Genomic DNA, 20,333 nt, shown 5'->3' with positions numbered 1-20,333 from the left:
TTTGGGAGTGTGATTTAAAAATATTTTATAGAATCAAATCCCAGGACTTTCAATTAAAACATCGCTTATCGTTAATAATTTGATATTTACACAAGTATATGAACTTAATAAGTAACGAATACATAGGATTACGATTACAGTTCTAACGCATAGTTCTTTAATATCGGTACCAATTTCTAATTTCGAATTCCATTAAAGAAGAAAAAGACACGGAAACAGAACTCATAAATATCACTAAACCACAGCGGTAATTTTAGCAAGGAATGTTCGCAAATTATCTACCTGCTTTAATGTTGCAACAGTTCAGACCTGACCAGGTACTTGTAAAGTACCAGAAGTTGAAAGAAACCCGCGGCGAGCATCGACCATTCTTTTGCTACATAAAACTAGGGCGGGTGTATATAATTGTTAGTTAGCGGGGGGAGACTTAAGAGAGCTTTTAACCCAGGGAAATGTTTTTCCTCCCCCATAATAAATTGATTTTTGATTGAAAACGCTCGAGACGGGCATATGTTTCCGAAATATTGCAGCGGTCACTTACATCGGGCCTTCGATAATACTGACCTTCATGACGTAATAGTACAGGCTGCGCATTAGAAACAAAAGAGCAAGAATCAGCGCGCCGACGTAGGCCACGTAAACGCCGCTGTGAGTTCGCGCGTAGGCGTACGTTCCGGCGGTCACCCCGATGAAAACCGACAAGGCGATCAACGCCAAGATGAGGAAAATGTTGCCGCGGCCGCGTGCGTAGTCGGGGCCCACTGATGACACCTTGCGACAATGCGGACAACGCGCCAGCGCGTTGTTTAACGTATTGAACTGCAATGCATTAGTGGCGAGTGACAATAGTCGCGAATAAATCCTCTTGGCAAAATCGATAAAACAAGGAAACTGAATTTGTGAAACATTGATCGATTTCTTAAAGACCATTCTTCTGGATCTACGCACAATTTCGAAATTTTAAAACACATTTATGGTCGTCTCAAAGTACGTCTTGTCTTGCAACCTGACCAGTTGGCATTGTGGGACATTGGGGCTTTTAAGATGTTTTAAAAATATAAATATTAATCAACCCCACCTTTGAATGCTGCATCCAACCAAGTTTTCTCTAGTTTAATTATACATCTATTAAATCCCTCAGGTGCTCAATCTGTGCAATTCCATTAATACTTTTTTGTCTATTTTGCGTTATATAAATCCCATTTTACAAATAACTCTACAGAGGGTGACTAGTAGCTAAATTGGGTTTATCTCCCTCTAGCTTCCTTTTCAGTTTATCTAAAATTATGGCAGTGGAAGAAAAGTTAACAACAAGCAATACATAATAATGATGATAGAGATATTAACAGAATAGAAATAGAACAAGACAACAATGGACTAGAAATAACTAAAGAAGAGGTCATCCATGCTAAAAAGACTATAAAAAATGGAAAGACCGTATGAGTTACCCACTGAAATTATTAAGTTGATAAGAGAGGAAAACATACATAATCTAATATATAACATGACAGGTATTATACCCAGAGAGCATCAATGTTCATCCCTATTCCAAAAAACCTAATGCAAGATAATGACTTCCAAATAATCAGTCTCATGTGTTACACATGAGATTTCTGAAGCTGATGCATAACAGAATATACAAAAAAATTGGAACAAGATATCAGTGAGACTCAGTTCAGCTTTCGCGATGACTTAGGAACAAGAGAAGCACTCTTTGCCCTGAACATTATTGCCAACGATGCATGGATATGAATCAGGAACTCGATGCCTGCTTGATTGATTACAACAAAGGTTTCGACAAGAAGATAAGAAGAAACAGAAATCAGCAGAGGTGTGAGACAGGGGTGCGTGCTATCTCGGTTAACCTTTACTCAGAGGAAATAATGAAACGAGATTTAGATGAGACGAAGGATATTGTAATTAACGGAGTTCCCATCAACAATATAAGACACGCAGATGATACTGTCCTACTGGCTAACAATTCAAACGATTTACAGATACTACTAAATAAAGTGAACATATGGAGTTAGGAGTTCGGATTGTCCTTAAATGTAAAGAAGACAAAATTCATAATAATATCCAAAACAACCACCAAATTCTTACAATCAATCAATACAAAGAAAAAGTTGACAATTATAAATACTCAGGCACAATTAAAAATAATAATAACAACTGTTCTGTAGAAATCAAAATCAGAATAGGAGGGGCGAGAACAAAGTAGTTGTTGTAGCGACCTCAGCTTAGATTTAAAAATGAGGATGGTAAGATGCTGTGTTCTCGGTGCTGTATTATGGTGTGGAGGTATGGAAATTGGACATCAGAAAACTAATGGCATTCGAGATGTGGATATACCCCAGGATGGTAAGGGTAAAATGGACCGATAGAGTGACCACAACAAACTAAAATACCTAGGACATGTCAAGAGGGGAGAGACATACCATCGACAACAATTAATACTAGAAGGGAAACTTCATGGAAAAAGGAGTATAAGATGGATGAGAAATCTATGAGACTGGTTCGGATGCAATACATATCAGCTGTTTCGATCGGGGGTGTCGCGAATACCTATTATAGCCTTGATGATTGCCAAACCTTCACAACCAAAACGGCACTTGAAAAAGAAGAAAGTAGAAACAATCTTGTTTGAAGAAAATAAATGTTTCTTGTTATTGTATCTTGCTCACTATTGTCAGTAATCAAAATCACACCTTTTTCTTTCATTTAATAATTGACTGTTAACAATATCCTTTTTAGAAGATATTGACGTCTTTGTAAGTCAATAGTTTCTTTTGTTTGTTTACAACATTAGTGATATACTTGCAGGAAGTTTTTCGGAAGTACATGATAAAACGGGTTATTCGACACTAAAACTGATATTAACGGTTGAATCGCCCGTCTTGTCCCTTTCCTACGAATAAATTATTGAGTTGGGGTTTTTCAAAAGCCAAGGGGATACCTTGAGACATACCATACCCAATTCTTTAATTGTTAACAATTGACATTGAGTTCAGCTTGTTGCCATTTTTTATTTGTTTTGTCTTTTTGAGGAAATTGAATATTCAAACCAATAGGTTATATATTAAGAAATAATAACTTTACGAATAAAATAATTGCATAATAGAAGTTGGCTAATCCTGACCCTGATTTACAATAGAAAGTTAGTCTGAAAAAGAATGATTTAAATGAAAATAACAAGAGCAGCTTACCAAGAATGTATCATGACAATGGCCACAGGTAACCCGACACATGCCGGGCATGGTAGGCACTGGCGGAGTGACCGGGCTCGGCGCCAAATTAATAATCCGCTTGCAGTTGGGTCTCGGGCATGCAATACGTTGAGAAGAGCTCTTGCAGATCAGCAGGCAATTGCACGGACAGCGAACATATTTTTTGCCGGGTGGAGCGTTCCTAATAGGCTTGGGTAGAATAATAATGTGTTCACTTTAATTTATAAAAAGTGGAGGCTACCAAGAACACCAATCCAAAGCAAAGCAACTAAATTGTTATCAAACAAAATACAAAAGACAAAGTGAAACCGAAATGTAGCTTACAGTCGCTTCATTACAGTGGCTGCATTTGACGACATGTTGATCTCGTTTGCCGGATATATCGATCATGGCTTGGCAGACCCGGCATGTTACCATTGGGATCCCTCCTGGCTCCGAGGGCTGAAAGAAAGGGGGCGGCAGCTCATCTGGCCCTATCGAACTAACAACGGTAGTTGGTCCCGTAGGAGTCACTTCTAGAAAATCAATTAAAAATTATAAATAAATTAGATTTGGTAACAGCACAGACGGTAAAAGTTCAAGTCATAGTGCAGTCAATGACAAAAGAAACAAAATGAGTAATAACTAGATGAAGTAACTGATAGTGGCATTGTTTAAAAAAACGCTCAGCAAAGGAAGATTAATTTCTAAATAAAAAATAAACCCTTTGTACCTACTTACCGGAAACCTCCCCATCTCCGTTGTAGGGTGTTTGTGTTATTCCCAAAAGCGGCTTCTTCTCATTATCGCTGTTGTCGCCCATCGTTGGTCTATTAAACGATTTGCAATTTGCAATGCACAATATACCTTTACATATAAATACTACATGGATATGACAGAATAGTGACAATTCCTTTATAAAGAAAGACAACCCTTAATAGTGTTTTTTCTTCTTCTTCTTTCCATTCACTTAACAATTTTACTCTGGGCATTCGGCCACTCACGACATCCATTGTACGCGAATGGAAAGTGCGTTAACTCACATTATAAACGCAATGCATATGCGCTAACAAAGTTACATATAGCCCCAGCAGTAAGGAAAAAGGTACATATTGGGGATTGAGAGTAGTTCGTGCTACAATTATGAAAATTGGACGAATGATCCTACAAATTTTTGTCATTTAAATTAAAAGAAGAGTAGTTAAAAAATCGTAATTATTTGGTGCACATTAGAATACTGATTGATATATTTTAGAAATTTATTCTTTCTTTCATAATAGAAATCGATGACGTCTATTAATTTCACGCATATCCTATTAAGTTATTAATTTATTGTGAGTCAATAGCACTTTTACAGCTTCAATAACATTAAATTTAAATAAGAAACGTCAAACTAGGTCTATTTATTTTATTTCTGAACTTTCTGCAAAAGTAAGAATAATGTCAGTCTGTTTAGGATAAAATCCGCATTATTTCAAAAATAGTCACATACTAACTTAATCGGAGTTAACTGTCTTTTCGATTAAAAAACATTACATTCCAATGAAAACAAACAATACACATTTTAATCAGCATCTTGGAACTCATCATCTTCATTGTTACCATTTGTTTGGGAATAACAAACATCTACCGAATTTGCTTGCATACGCTGAGCTAAATTATCTACATCGGCATCACCGCCACCTCTTTCCTGCATATAATACTGCTCATCAACCATTTCATCTTCTGCATCAGCATACAAATTATCATCCTCTTCGTCAACATCTTCTGGATCTGGATTCAGTTCTTGGCAGATTTTAATTGCTTCATAAAAAGTTGTGATTGCTGAAGGGTTAGTTTCATCTGGTACTAAAATGAGTTCAGAAACCTCGGCATCATCAACATCACTGTGGTCGCCATCTTCTATATCAGGGTCATCATCCTCTGTAATAAACTTGTATCATTAAGCAGCAGCAACATAAAGCTACGCGACTTACCGGGAGATAAAACTTTTTTATCAGTGACAATATATAAACATTCCTCCGGATATAAATTAGCATCTCTTGATATGGCATGCAAAGATATGTCAGTGTAGCCAATTGTAAATCCCGCGTCGCCTGTCTGTTGCCAACACAGGGTGCTTAAAAAAAATACAAACTAACAGTACCGGATAAGAAATCATAAGGAAGAATTTACCTTTCGCTGATAAACAATGTTCCTACACCCATATCCTTACTGTCTATTATGGCCCTTACATTCCTCTGCTCGTGCCGAATATTCGAGTCCGGATATTTAAACGAATTTATTATCACCATTTTCGATACCAAAATATTTGAAAATGCAGCTTTGCGAAAGAGTCAAATTGAAGACCTAATATTAACGGTTAGTTTGTCGAAATATTCTTCCTTAGCTTAACCAAACTAACCCCAGATAACTGTCCAAACCCATATGTCTAATAACAACAATGGATATTTTGTCAAATGCCTATATATCGAATTCGATCATTCGGTCATTACCGGCATCCTGTGCATTTTTTTTTTAATTTGAAATACTGCAAGTATTTATTTTGAGACACCACTTCTGCATCCAATTTTTGTTTGTTCAATTCAATTCAATTATGCATTTCACAAAAAAATGTTGGGCTCGACTGCTAGGATCATTCGCCCATTGCCGACTTCCGTCGAGGATTTCCGTTTCTGGTTAATGACCACCACGTACAAAGAAGAAAAATAACCAATAATTTGCTCAGCTAGCAAAAAACGATTCTGACCGATACCAAAAAAAATCGGCTTCCCCCCGCTGCCACCGCGGGCCCATCCGGCCACCATACCGGCGTGAACAGGGAAAAACGACGGGGCCGACGACGATTATCACTTTAAAACATGCACTGAACACTAAAAATACTAAGTCCACACAGTGGAAAAAGATATCAAACTTTTGAGGACGAATACAAGGCATTCTGTCGGGAGCGAACGGAGGTTAAACCGCCGCGTGCAATGCTCCACCACAGAATCCATTTTTGTTTGTTATTAGAATTAAAAATCGTATTCTTCTTAACTAAATGGGGACAAAAAACAAAAAGTACCAAGATTCTCATTTATTAAAACGTTTTTCCCAATATCAATAACAATCTTCATCCAGTACTAAAACATAAAAATAACAACTTTCCATCCTCCCTAATAGTAATAAATAATAAATTGAGCTTTTTTCGTCATTCTCTAACCGTACGATCTCGTATTTTTCTAACATACAAGCAACTGTATGTGACTACGTGAGAGTTTTTTCTTTGATCGGCAGAATTACTGCGATGTTATTATAGACAAAAATATGTACTGAGTTATCGACTGATTGTGCGTTTCTGCAGAAATCATCACAGAAAAAAAAAAAGAAATAAAAACTTTGGGGTTAAAATAAATCCATCAAAAACATTCCCCCAGCTCGGTTGCAATTCCAATGATGAAGTTTAAGATTTTGAATGACAGATGATAAAAAAAACTCTTATTTGATCTGTGCAGCGGAAGATGCGTCACAACAAAATAAAAGCAATCGCATCAATTTCCCATTATAAGGAGTAACTGATATATACATAAACAACGGCAAATGTATAAAGAGTAAATTTTGCGGTGCAGCCCACACTGAAAAAAAAAAAAAAACAGGAGAAAGCCTTAATTCTACTTTGGAATGTTCGTATAGTATCACTGAACAAGTTTATTATAATTTCTTGCGCCTATCCAATAAATTTCGGAATGCTTTTATAGAGCAAAAAAAGAACGGTTTAAAAAATAAATACACCAAGGAATAAAATACCCACAGCACGTCACGTAGCTACCTACCGCCTATAATTAATTGGCCCCCAATCGCTGCCAGGATTCAAAGGAGGCCCGTACACTTTTCGGCCACTATTTTTTACGTTTACTTTAGATAGAACCCAGAATCCGCGAATAATTTCCGTTAAAACTACACATACGTCTTACGCATATCGTCACACGATACCTGCCGCATCGATCTGCTGCTTACGATGATGGTACATGTGGACCCGTAAGCAGCTCTGGTTGCGCATCGTCTTCCCACAAATCTGACAGTCCAGATCGGTCGAGTTAGTTTCGTGTTTGTCCCTAATGTGCACCTTTAGGTTGTAGCGGTTGACGAACTTCCGGCAACAGTACGGACAGAAAACGTGACCCTTGTTATCGGTCGCGTACGAATCTGCAAGAAGTTAAGATAAGATTGAAATCAGACAAGTGTAGGGGCCGTATTACCTCGAAAACAATTTTTCTTCACTCAAATTCGACGGGCGCCTCAATCGTTTTTAGGAAGGGAATCACGGAAGTCAATTTTTTAACGTATCGCGATAGTAAATAACCAAAACCAAAGTTAACTAAATTTATTGTTCAGTCATATACATCTCGGCGCCTTACGTTCTACAACAATTTTCAATACAAAGTCACAACGCGGAAAGTTGGGCTAATATAAAAAAAAAAATTCAATGACTAGAGGAACTGGTTCTAATATCATTTTTTTTTCATGGCCACGAAAATCAACACAGTTTAACTTATAATGTAACGTATTCGATCCCGAGCAACGCAAAAACAATTAGACAATATACTACAAACGGATAAAATGGAACAGATCATTGAAAAATATTTTTACCTTCCAAAAAACCAACAAAAAAGCGTCCCAGGCGCAACTTATAATCTGTGACAGATTTAATTGTACGTGTTCCGTGACCATCTCAATTTTTTGGACAGTTGTTTTTACATCACTCGGTTAATTTTTACGACTACGCGGCTTACCTGGTAACTACGATAAAAAAAAACACGTAACTTAAGGTTATTTGGATTCTTTGGATACGCAATTGATTTCTGATCAATAATCGGTGATGTATACTTTCACTAAATAACAAATATCATAAAATGGCGCGGGCGTGTCATATTTTGACTTCGGCCTTGATACCCATTTCGTTAATGTTGGAAAAGTGGAATTTGGCGATGTGCTTGCGCAGGCTCTCCGTGTTTTTGTAGAGTTGCTCGCATATGACACATTTAAACGGTCCAGCGTCCGAGCCATGGATGTTCTTCTCGTGCGTTCTGAGGTGATCACGTCGCGAAAACTTTTTCAAGCACTGCTCGCACTGATAGCCGTTCTTGAACACCCTGCCGTTCGACCTACCTGAAGACGGTCGAAAAAAAAAATGGCATTTTTAGATCATCCAGCAATGACACCTCCGTTTTATACCGGTTCGCCAACTTTTCAAATGTTCACTATTCAGATATCCGAAATCATTAGAGATACACCTTCGGATAAGTTACAGGAAAGTTGCGTTTTTAATTCAACTTAAAATTTCTGTATTTATTTGACAACTTTAATAAAACATACTAGACATTTACATTTTTGAGCCAAAGCTTTTTCTCAAAAATACTACAAATTTTATAAACTAAAAGTCGATTTTTCAACAGTTCCTTTTTATTATTTAGACCAAAAAATATCAATCATTCTTCTGTTACATTAAAAACATTAATAATTCTTCAATAACGTAGTTTTTATTATTTTTATTATTTCATATTTCGTGAATTGGCGCTCTAATCGCATGGAATGTCATTCACCTACATAAGAATGATATTAAGGTGAATGAAAAGACTCTATAGCTATTAAATAATATACTCGCCTTACACACCTACACACCCAAGTGGCTTGAGTTGCGACATTGCTGTAATTTTTCTGGAATATTGATTTATTTTTATAAAAACGCAATATCGATGTCTGAAATCGGGAGATTATCAATGCCGAGCCAAGTTATGTCTATTGTCACAGAATACTAGCAGTCTGTGTCATAGTTACAAAAATGCCCACCCACTGGAAAAATGATTGTGGTTGCGGTAAATACGGTAAGAAAGATAGCGTGCCTGCCCAGGTAAGTGTTGCCTTATGTACAAGTTAAGCACAAACTTGTACATATCCTGCAGTCAATACTTTGATCTTTCACGAAATTACACTAATTTTCCTTAATTCCATTTTGCCTGAAAATTTAATTGACGTTGTCAGTAGCCACGTTCATTGTTGTCCTAAGGTCTTATTGGGCGAAAGCCAGAATTGAGAATTACTGGTGTGATAGGTTAAAATGAGATTTAAAATCTCACGCATGCGCTGTTGAATGAAACTTTCAAAGTATTTTTCATAATGGCTTCATAAATTCTTGTACTATCAGTTTAATGAAGGCCCCTATATATTTAGTAGCTATATGAAAAGACTGCTCTATCAGTGCGTCAAAATACAAATTTATTGAACTGATACATTGATTTGTGGTGAACTTGAGAATAAATTGAAATATCTAGCGGATGCTACATCACTTTACTGCCGGTAATAATTGAATCACCAGCACTTTAAGTTTTTTTTTTAAATGCAAGAGTCTAGCGCCTGTCCTGTATGCTCAATGACCTGAACATTACAAAGAACACAGCCTATAATACATGAAATCAAAACAACACAACATACAGGATGGTGAAGAAAATTCATCTACTGGGGCATTTAAAAAAAATTGAATAGCAGAATTGTACGTTTTTACACCTTTACTAGCATATTTGTATGTAATTGTGTTCAGTATTAAATAAAGCAAATACATGGGTAGGAGCTAGAGTCTGTGTGAATAGAGGTAGTGAAATCACATATCACAAAGATTGAAAGGAATTTCCAGATAATCTGAGAGTTGGACATGAAACCTGTTTGTTTTTTTCACGACCGACTGTTAAAAAATTATATTTTCACAGAAGATTATGGGCAATCAAAAAATGGCAAAGGAAATATATTTATTGATTAATATAACTCAAAAATTCATCAAGTACAGTCCTGTTAATAAACATCGAGGCACACGGGTGAGTACTTACACAAGTTCCTGTCATGCAGCAACAAATGCTGGAGTTAAAATATTTGTTGGAAGCGAGGTTCTCCTACAGTCGTCAGACTGCTGCAAAAGTGTTTAATAAACATTCGATTAGGTTATGTTTTAGTAGGGTTATACGCATATTCTACTTACCATGCAAAAACATTATTAATCGTATTAAACATAACTCATAAGAAACAAAACAAACAAAATAACACACAAAACTAAAAATTAACAAAACAAAAAAACGCGCGATTAAGGGTGTGGCGGGTTCTGACACGTTTATTGGGCCCAAAAATTATCAAAAAATCAATCATTTTACCAGATCGCCTTACGCGCTGAGCCAACTTTGCCAGTTTTCCACAAATAAGTTCAAGCCATATCTTCGCAATCTGGGGCCCATTTATTTTGTTTTTGTTCGTTGTTTAACAGCAATTATCAAAGTTACTTAATTTTGATGTGAGTTTAACATTTTGAGTCCCGTGAATTACCAAGAAATATATATTATAACACAGTGATTATGATTGAGACAACTTAGTATTATCTTTCCGTTTTCAGTAAAAAATGCTATAGGGAAAGATCTGGAACATTATTATCTCTTAGTATACGGATTGCCAATAATTTGCAGTGAACATTTAGCCTCACAAAGTTGTTAAGAGGCGTAAAGCAAACTAGATGACGTCATGAGTTGATAGATTAAATCGAAAATCTCGTTTATCACATCTTTAAAAATATCTAGAAAATCTGGCATTAAATTAGAGTCTTCTGTATTTTGAATTGAATTTAAGTTTGTTATTTTGTAATTTTTGTGTCCCATAAATGCACCTTCACCGCGGGGTGCAAATTGACGTAACGCAAAAAGCCTCTAAGCAGGCCGCAAGACAAGTTTCTCAGGCCTTTCATATTAAACAAAATAAAATCGATCTAGGCTCTACTCAAAATAAAACGAAAATAGTGAACAAAATTTCACATGCCACAGTTCAAGTACCTTGGTCAGAATAATTTGGATCGCCTGTTAATCCAGAGTTAGCCTGGATACCAGTCAGATTGTTTTCCCACGGAATCGCTGGCGACTTGACATGCTCCTTGTGGTCATCCCGATCAGGACTGCTCTGCAATTCGCCCACATCAGAGCCATGGTGGTCTGGTTGTTGTTTCTGATGCTCGGGATCATGTTTCACGGGCCTCTGGTCACACTTTGATTTTTTCGCATTTACCAATGTATTAGAGGATTTCGGTGGACGCTTGCACACATTCAGCGGTAAGGGAGATGTCTGGGGCGGCGTGCCCGAGTAGCTTGTAGGTAGTTCGACGTCGGCCGATTCGATCAGCTCGTTGTAAATCTCGGTGCTGTCGTCGTTGTCGCATTCGGATTTACCGGTTTTGTGTGCCGAAGACTCTTCCATCTAAGATTAACCAAAACTAAGCATAAAGGCAACAAATTAATTTGTTCACTTACCGGATCATCTCCAGTCAACCCCTTAACCTGCAATACCTCAGCGGTGCGCAGAAACGACGACAGATTATCCCTCAACACGCTAACCTCGCCCATATACATAAACTGCAAGATGTCTTTCATGTTTTCGTGGCCGACGTCTTTGAGTATGACTATCGGATGTTTGCAAGGGTTAGCTTTAAACATCTGCTTAAAGTAGGGGCTGCAGATCGACAGCACAATCTTGTGCGCTTGCAGGAAGTGCCCATCGACCGCCAAAGTAACATCCACCATGTCAGCGGCTTGCAGCAGCTCGTGGAAGCCAGAGGTTAAATTCGAGTGGAAGTTGTTCCATCGCAAGGAAAACTGTTCTGTCGTGGCCATCTTTTTAATTTTTACCCTTCAGTCATCGGCCAACTAGAATATGTGATTTTTTTTGTACGCTGCCGAATTGATAAAAATGCTTCGCGTACACTTCCGCGCAATTTTTAATATACCCAACGCGGCGGCACTATTATTTAAGTGGGTAATTTAACGGAAACGGCAACTAATTTTGCAAACAATATAGTCTAATTTGTTGATTAAGCATAACGTGCAATCGCAGACTGAAAGTCATCGTAAAAATTGCGACACACGTATCGTTACATTTTCAAATCTGCGCGAGCGTTATGCATTAGAGAAAAGGTACCTGTATTTCAACAATTTTATCTCCCTATTGCCGTAGATAATAGAGAACGGCGATTTAAATACAATCAGCATGATTGTGGACGTTTGTTGGCGAATTTATTTTTGGAAATTGAGTCGCCATTGCCCGAATCGAAAACTAACCAAAAACGGAGGCTACTCACCGTCTGCGATTTTAGTGGGAATACCTCGGAGCGAATTGGCAGGACACGGGAACGCACTAGGTGAAAGATTACATAACACCGAAAGGACGACTGATTTGTAAACAAAACAATGAGACACGCCGAGAGCAACCCTAATTGAACATTTCCGGACCAATCCGGGCATCCGGGATGGCATGAATCGTGATTGACGGGTTACGGAACCTCGTTGCCAACGTGTGCCCGAATTTTTAGCAACTAGGAGAGACACCCGAGTTTCGGGTTGTATTTCCTGTCATAGTTACCCATCAAATTTAGGTTGGGGCTGCATGGGACAAGAACAACATACTATTAAAAAGCCTCAAAATATATTGCGGCAGATACACCGAGCATAAAATAACAATAATTGATGGGAAGACGAATTTGGCAACGCCGAAGCTTAAATGTGCGCATGAGGTCAAACGTGTACCGACATCGGATGGGCCGTGTTTAAAATATCTCGACAGTTCAGATCCGTAATGAAAACTTTTGAAGTTGATTTTATATTTTACGTTCTTATATTTTTTCACTTTTACATTTATTAAACACGTGCAAATCACAAGAACACAATTAATCTGCACAACAATCATTTATCTGTCCATTCGGAGAAGCTGTTCCTGGTCATGGTACTCCTTTCACTATCGGGCGCAAGGACGTCCCGCCGTTTGGCAATCACGCGTTTTAACATGTCGGCGACGCTCGTATTCAAGATGGCGTGGATGCAACTGGTGCTGGAGGACTGCTGCGCGGTTTTCAGCAACTCTTGATTTTGCCTCTGAATGTTTTGGGGATCCGCACAGGACACTGAACGTTCGCGGTTAACGTTGATAATTGCGACTTTGCCCTTATCAGAATTCTAAAAAACTATGTTAGGCCTGAAAAGTTATAAGTAGTACGTTGACACGTTGGAACGGAATTTCATATTTTCATGGGTTTTATACAACCGTTACGGTGTTGGTAGTCGATAATTAAATTGGAATGGAATTCAGTTCCACGTGGAAACGTACTAGAATTTAGGTTTGGTTTACCCTGCCCGATAAAGCTTGCGAATAGTAAGAATCGTTAGAGCCCTCTTCAGTCTCATTTCGCTTCATTGCATTTAATAAAATTTCTGTGATCCTTTTAGAACACTTTATTGTTTCGTTCACCTAAAATAATTACTCAAATATTATAGGAGCCATTGGTTAAGCGTCAATGATATGCGATTGAAAAAAATACATAATTTTACATGAAATCGCTGTTTTGAGTGCTGTTATTTTCCCATAGGCATTTTCAACAGTGTGTATTGAGCAATATTCATATGGCAATGTTGCCTCCACTCACTCGACTAGTTTTTTCCTTGATCATTTAACAAGATATTGGCATATTATGAGAAAATACTGCAGTAAAATGTTATATCTAAACTGAAACCTGCATTATTAACGAACACTCAGCGACCATATTGGTTGTCGAACGCCGCTAAGTTTTATTGGTTGAAAACATATAGCTATAAGATGATATAGTGGCCCTTCCACGGTAAAAATTGATTCGCCTCCGGTGGCTATAATATTTTCGTAGAAAAGGTGCAATCTCTGAAATTCGAACATAATTGGCAACGCCGAGCTAAGTGTCTGCCCTGTGCCATTACTGTTTTAATTTTTGGTGTCGGTATCTCCGCAACGTACTCACAAACTTGTATAATAGTGCTATGTGCTTTCAATACTTTGTTCTTTCAGCAAATTACTGCAAATGGGGCAAATATGATTTAACTAATAGGATCTTAAAGAAACAGTGATGCCTATATAATTGACATTTAACAAACTGAAAAATAGACTTACACAAATATTTATTTGTGAATTTTCTAAAAATAATTCCCTACATTTTTAGGTAGACTTAAATAGCTACGAAGGATGTTTGGGTAATATGTTTTAGTGTACAAGAATTACAGGAAATATAACAAAGCAATTAAGCTACAAGTTGAATTTTTATTAGAAGAAGCATAAGAAATACCCCTTGTCAATTACTATATATAGGAAGTGTCTCTTGATCATTTTTTCACTTGGATGTTTCATGTGCGATATCTAGCATCTAGGATTTCGACATATTTTGAGAAAATACTGCCGTAAAAATGCCGTATCCAAACATCGACGATCTGTCCGCGGCCATGTTGTTTGTTGTAAGCCGCAAGGTCTTATGGGTCCTACGTCAGAATTTGCAATTAGAGCTGCCATTGGTTAATAAGGAAATTTTAAATCTCGCGCGTGCGTTGAATGGACCTTCTCAAAAAAATTACATAGTTGCTTCAAGAGTTTCTGTACTGTAAGCATAGGCACTGCCCCTATTGTTCTAGTAGCTATATGGTTGTAAACAATATTTCAAATGGCTTCGCATGCCTATCAATATACTTTTTTCATCGTCGCTTCAAACATTTCTGTATTACCAGCAAAAGCAGCGTCTCTATATATCTAGTAGCCATATGACGTGACGGCACGTGAAAATAAATCATATTCAGTATACCGTTCTCGCTTTACATGTACTCATTAAAATTTATCATATTTAACAACGTACTTCATCCAGAGTCAGCATCACGCACTCGGCCGAGTTATTCTTGTCCGTGACGTCGCGTTGCGAGCTACCCCCGCTTTTGCCGTCTTCCGACGTTTCGTCGACAGTTCTGTCGACACCGTTTGAGCTAAATGTGCGATCCGAAAGATGGCGCAAGCGCGCGTTGCTGTAATTCAGCCAGAAGTTGTTCCATTCGCCCACCTTATTGTCGACATCGGGGGTGTCGTCTTAAAAAAAAGAGATTAACCAAAATCGTAGACAAGCAATCTTGTATCTATGATCTATATGCTCGATACGAGACAATGACAAAGCTAATTAAAACAGAGAGCCGAAAAAATGAGAAATATTCATAGTACCATTTAAACTGTGCCCGTAGTAGCGCAACTCAGAGGTCCCACATTTTAATAAATTGAGTTACGACTTATGTCTGTTTCCCTCTTTCTGCGTACCAGCTGAAATAGTTGAAAGAAGACATAGAATGTCTAGTATTTATTGATCAGAATGAATTCGGACACAGGTAGAAAACAATGAAACCGCCCACATTTAAAACAAATTGCTATTTTTTAAATTTATTGTGTTGTTTTTATACCATCTGTTTTTATGCATCTGTTTAGGTTGTGTCATATTCATGGAACATGAAATGAAGCTTCAACCCCAAGCTAAATCAAAAGTAAGGTTACGGTAAATAGTAAATACCTAAAGTTTTTTTTTAGGATTTCTTTTCCTATAACAAAGAATAATGTTTCGATAATTCAACTCTAATAGCATTTTAGCTTCGTCATGTTTTTTGGGTACATATGGTAGGCATTTGTTTTAGTAATTTGTTTAGCTTACATTGGAAAGGAAAATATGTAAGACTTTGTTGTTATAATCGAATTGAATTGCGATATTATTATTTATATTCCAGTTATGATATGGTTCCGTCCTATGTAAATATATAAAGATTCAACTGGACTTTTTAAAACCTTAATATTATTTACGTGTGTATGTAGTTGCTATTTGATGCTGTTATTTTAGTCTGCAGATAGTTTCATGTTTTTTATTAGTTTTAAAATTTTGCAGCCATCCAGCGTCAAAAGATTAGTTAGTCCTGTAGCGCACGGTAGTGTTGTAAAGACGGTTCCGATGTTCGGTTTCTACTATCAGTTGCAAGAAACACTTTTCAATAATTGTTTTTAAATCAAAAACCCGCGATTTGTACAGAATTTCTCGGTTATCATCTGATAGTGTTTTTGGATCTTTTTCAGATAAAGTGTTCGCAGCATACGCATTCGTTCGCATTTACGAATCAACTTTACCTTAGTCGACTTTTCTCGACACTTTGTTGTGGAAGTATTAAGAAAACGTATAAAAAGAAAAATCTAAAATACATGAGTTTTTTAACCTCTTATAGTGAGCCACTTGTAGTAGCAGACCTATTTATCTGCGGTTTTTGGTTGGTGAATACTATAAACAACGAGCAGGAACCTATGGAAAATTACCATCATACAATAACATCGAAAAAAAAAATTCGTGCGTTGAAAACGATCATAAACTTCTTTACTTGTTTCACACCGGCTTTAGCCAATAGCAATCTACCACAGAATACTTCTTTTTTATTAATTTTTTCAGTTTTTAATGTTTGCCATCGTGTTACCTTGAACGTTTACGATCGCGCTCCCGAAATAATCGCTGCTAGCGCTCTCGATCCAGCTGAGGTAGTTAGTGCTAGATGGACTCGTGATAGTTCTAGCTTCTCGATTGGATTCGGTCGTGCTTCGGACTGCGTAATCTGTGTTGTCGGACGAAGTTTCCATCGAACTGTACGCCCTAAAATCATTTCGCCTTGTTTAGTCCCTGACTGTGGTCTGTGGTCAGATTTTTTGTGGTATTGTTTTCAGCATATAGTTATTAGATAATATAGTGACCCCGAGTGAGGTAAAAAATGATGTGCCTCAGGCGGCTATGATATTTTTGCAGAAATGAAAGGAATCTTCCGCGCAAGCCTCTAATTTTCACGCGCTATTTTCTTTTCTTTTTATACACTTAACTCGTTTTCCCAGAAAACTTAATGAGATATGCGAAGATTTGGAGGAAGAACTGCGATAAAGATGCCCCCTCCCAAATGTAAAAGGAATATTTTTTTCATTGTCCGTTCAAAAATTTCTGTTATCAAGAATTAGGCTGGGCCACTAGATATTTATTAGCTATATGTTTTTCAGCATTAGATAATGTAGAGCCCAAAAAACATTTAAATGGATCCCGTCATATTCAATTGACAAACTGTCAGCGACCATGTTGATTGTTGAACGACGCAAGTTTTTATTGAACTAGTTTTTTCATATTCAATGCTTGTTACCTGATTGATTTGCCGGATATGTTCGAAACGGAACTTCTCGAGCTTCGCCTTTCCGATATTGACGCTAAACTATGTCTGTATTGTTTCTCTTGTGCAGTTCTTTCTCTGATAGGCGCCCCGTCGTCTACGGTAGACAGTGTAAATGAGTCATAACTAAGAATAAGGAAACAATCAGTGGAAAAGCATTGAAAATAAACAAAATACTCGAACTTGATGGAAACAAGAGTTTTGAGTTTGTTTCAGTTTACTTTTTTTCATTTTAAGTTCCAAAAATCACAAAGAAAACATAAACTTGACTGTCCATTTGGTGGAAAACCGGCTTTAGACGTCAGGCCACATTTGCGAGCGATTTATCCACAGGTTTGCCGGCATGTTTTGAAATGTGTCAATTTCGACAGTCACGTCACATGTCACTCAGTGAATGTACTCGTGCTGTTTTGTAAAAATGGACCCAAAAACTAATGGTCGTAGAAGAAGTATAACACTTTGCTAAATTTCTCCACTCACTCGCTCCAGGCTCTCTGCACGTGCCAAGTCACACTCGTGATTAAATGAATTTTTATCAAACTTGCTGCATAATATTATAATATTATTATAATTTATAAAACTTCTGGATTCCTCCTGCGTCGGTTTTTGTTGAGTCGCCAATCATCCTGTTGGCTTCTTCAGAGCTTGACCAAAACTGGCTCGTATTTTACTCTGTACCTGCTTTTATATTGTTTGAGGGGGGCGGAGTTAAATGAGGAGCATAAACACCGCCTCGGATGACTGATTCCCATACTGGTGACAGCTAGAGACCTGACTCTTGGTTAAGATTATTGCTTGCTTATAGATTTCTATAGCCCTGGTGAAAGGTAATATTCTCGTATTTTTCGTAAGAATTGATTACATGCAAGAATTTTAGTTTTATCGAATAAAATTTTATGTACGATTTCATGATTGTGTTCGGCAACTGGTGATGAGTTTATTTGGCTTAGTCTTGAGGCTCTTTCATGTTCTTTGAGTCTAGTTGATATTTTCAAAGGCTTCTATAAATAATGCATTGAGAAGAAAACTCTCGACACCTTCCATCTAAAACCAAAATTATGGAAACGCTACGTAGATGATACTTTTGTTATTTGGCCTCATGGTCAGAAATCCCTAGTAGATTTTCTTAGACATTTAAACTCTAAACACCCTAACATACGTTTTACCATTTAAATAGAAACTAATAACAACCTCCCATTCTTAGATATTCAATTCAATAGAAAATCAGAGCTAACATTGGGTGCTCTTCTCTCTAATAATTTCCACATTAAGGATATTAACCGTTCCATCACAAAATACACATCAGCACAACCTTCCAATAGCAATGAAGCCGAAAGCAATCTCACGCTGTTGTCTTTCCTTATATTCGAAACATCACTGACCACATATCAAATGTTCAATAAAACTAAAATTCTTGCATGTAATCAATTCTTCTACCAACGAAAAATCCAAGAATAGTACCTTTCACCAGTAACCACCAATATTAAAGTCTATAGAAATCTATAAGCAAGCAATAATCTTAACCGCGAGTCAGGTCTCTACCTGTCACCAGTATGGGAATCAGTCATCCGAGGCGGTGTTTATGCTCCTCATTTAGCTCCGCCCCCCTCAAACAATATAAAAGCAGGTACAGAGTAAAATACGAGCCAGTTTCAGTAAAGCTCTGAAGAAGCTAACAGGATGATTGGCGAAAAGTTAGCTAGTTCGACTCAACAAAAACCGACGCAGGAGGAATCCAGAAATTTTGTAAAAGCCATTAAAGTAGCCCGTGGAAGTTTCTTTGAAAAATTAATATTATATTATAGTTTAGATAACATTAGAATATAGTTATAATATAAAATAATTTTTATTGTATTATTTAGGTATATTTGTGTTTAATTTATTTTGTTTTATTGTTCATTGACAGAAGTAAAAACGGGAATAAATCGTTTTGAATTTGAAAACGACACACGAATTATTACTTTTACCCTAGTACATTGGAGACATCGAAAGTTGGTGGTTTAATCAAGAACCGGGTGGTTTAGTTTACCATCTTCGTTGCTGCTGGTTGATTCGACGCGGTCTTTCCTGAACGGCACCGAGTTGGGCTTTCTGACCACGGTGCCCGTCCTGACCAGTGTCGGCGCGGGACTCCCGTACAACGTCAGGTCCGTCAGATTGTCTTGAAAAAATGATAGCTGACTGGAACTGTTGGATGATCCCGATTGGGATGCGCTTTCGTCCTGCGACATCCCGCGTTTTACAGCGACGCGTTCGTCTAACGAATTCAAAGTTAATCCGACGTCAGTCCGCGCGTCTGATTCGATATGCAGCTCCGGTTTGTTTGAAAACTCGACGGAGGGTGACTGACTTGGGATAGAAACGTATACCTACGTGGGAAATTGCCGGGGTGGGTTTTTGTCACGCTTCGTGGGATATTTCCATGCCAACGATTAGTCGCCGGTGACCGGTTTTATCTGGTTTTATCGATGGAGCGCGTCCGCTTAATAATGCTCAAAATAAGCGCGGGCAAGCCCGAAAAAGTACTTGCCACGAAAATACGTATACGGGGGTGGCGGATTTCCTTGATCCGCCAGAAATAAACTATGCTCGTGACGTCAACCGCATATACAGGGTGTTATTCAAAATACGTCCAATATTTCACATGGTGATGTCTGAAATTCTTAAGATAAAAAGTTTCTTCAAACGTGTTGTCTGACATGCCTCGTTTTCGAGGTACAGAGTGTCAAAGTCTTAATTTTGTTTTTTGCATAGTTTCTTAAATAATACCTAACGAAACATCGAGGTTTTCTGACAAGAGAAATTTAAATTTGTTCATAATTTAGCTCTTGTAGGGGGCGCTACTCGCTTTTCGCAATGTCAAAGGCTCCTGACTTTTTCTACGATCCTGTATTATATTTGCTCAATCATTAATATGTAAAAAAGGTTCTGTTATTAGAAGTCGCTATAGAAGCAATAACGGTTTCCGAAATGTTTTGGTTTGAAGTAATCTTGTTTTTTTTATGCATGTACTCTTTATTTCACACAGTGAAACACTCCTTCAACTTTGCGCATTGGTTTTCGA

The 20,333-nt window shown here is 37.5% G+C and overlaps 4 protein-coding genes across 5 annotated transcripts; all 4 read right to left on the bottom strand.

Annotated features, from left to right (window-relative positions):
* Positions 1 to 47: 47 nt before the first annotated feature.
* On the bottom strand, positions 48 to 4,137 carry LOC132697713 (type 2 phosphatidylinositol 4,5-bisphosphate 4-phosphatase). Its single transcript, XM_060663298.1, has 4 exons — positions 3,948 to 4,137; positions 3,552 to 3,742; positions 3,207 to 3,416; positions 48 to 819 (listed from the first exon to the last, which is right to left on the bottom strand). The coding sequence occupies exons 1-4, from the start codon at positions 4,027 to 4,029 to the stop codon at positions 538 to 540; spliced, it is 765 nt and encodes a 254-aa protein (XP_060519281.1). The 5' UTR covers positions 4,030 to 4,137; the 3' UTR covers positions 48 to 537.
* Positions 4,138 to 4,567: 430 nt separating this feature from the next.
* LOC132698112 (methylosome subunit pICln-like) lies at positions 4,568 to 5,717 on the bottom strand. Its single transcript, XM_060663991.1, has 3 exons — positions 5,382 to 5,717; positions 5,183 to 5,325; positions 4,568 to 5,129 (listed from the first exon to the last, which is right to left on the bottom strand). Exons 1-3 carry the CDS (start codon positions 5,498 to 5,500, stop codon positions 4,771 to 4,773), a joined length of 621 nt encoding a protein of 206 aa, XP_060519974.1. The 5' UTR covers positions 5,501 to 5,717; the 3' UTR covers positions 4,568 to 4,770.
* A 540-nt stretch (positions 5,718 to 6,257) lies between these two features.
* LOC132698111 (zinc finger protein 131-like) lies at positions 6,258 to 12,509 on the bottom strand. 2 transcript variants are annotated; one of them, XM_060663990.1, is made up of 4 exons: positions 12,346 to 12,509; positions 11,522 to 11,914; positions 11,051 to 11,468; positions 6,258 to 7,391 (listed from the first exon to the last, which is right to left on the bottom strand). In XM_060663990.1, exons 2-4 carry the CDS (start codon positions 11,879 to 11,881, stop codon positions 7,168 to 7,170), a joined length of 1,002 nt encoding a protein of 333 aa, XP_060519973.1. In that variant the 5' UTR covers positions 11,882 to 11,914; positions 12,346 to 12,509; the 3' UTR covers positions 6,258 to 7,167. The 2 variants fall into 2 exon arrangements, with proteins under 2 accessions (XP_060519973.1, XP_060519971.1); XM_060663988.1 differs by lacking the exon at positions 6,258 to 7,391 and adding an exon at positions 7,555 to 8,354 and having other exon boundaries at positions 12,346 to 12,508.
* A 268-nt stretch (positions 12,510 to 12,777) lies between these two features.
* On the bottom strand, positions 12,778 to 19,597 carry LOC132698110 (uncharacterized). Its single transcript, XM_060663987.1, has 6 exons — positions 19,299 to 19,597; positions 17,243 to 17,366; positions 16,541 to 16,713; positions 14,908 to 15,131; positions 13,389 to 13,508; positions 12,778 to 13,216 (listed from the first exon to the last, which is right to left on the bottom strand). The coding sequence occupies exons 1-6, from the start codon at positions 19,498 to 19,500 to the stop codon at positions 12,947 to 12,949; spliced, it is 1,113 nt and encodes a 370-aa protein (XP_060519970.1). The 5' UTR covers positions 19,501 to 19,597; the 3' UTR covers positions 12,778 to 12,946.
* Positions 19,598 to 20,333: the final 736 nt, after the last annotated feature.

This window comes from Cylas formicarius, unplaced genomic scaffold (assembly GCF_029955315.1).
Source record: "Cylas formicarius isolate icCylForm1 unplaced genomic scaffold, icCylForm1.1 PGA_scaffold_2__14_contigs__length_35257938, whole genome shotgun sequence".
Taxonomy (NCBI): domain Eukaryota; kingdom Metazoa; phylum Arthropoda; class Insecta; order Coleoptera; family Brentidae; genus Cylas; species Cylas formicarius.
The sequence above is the reverse complement of the archived record's forward strand: the minus strand, read 5'-3'. Positions and strand labels throughout refer to the sequence as shown.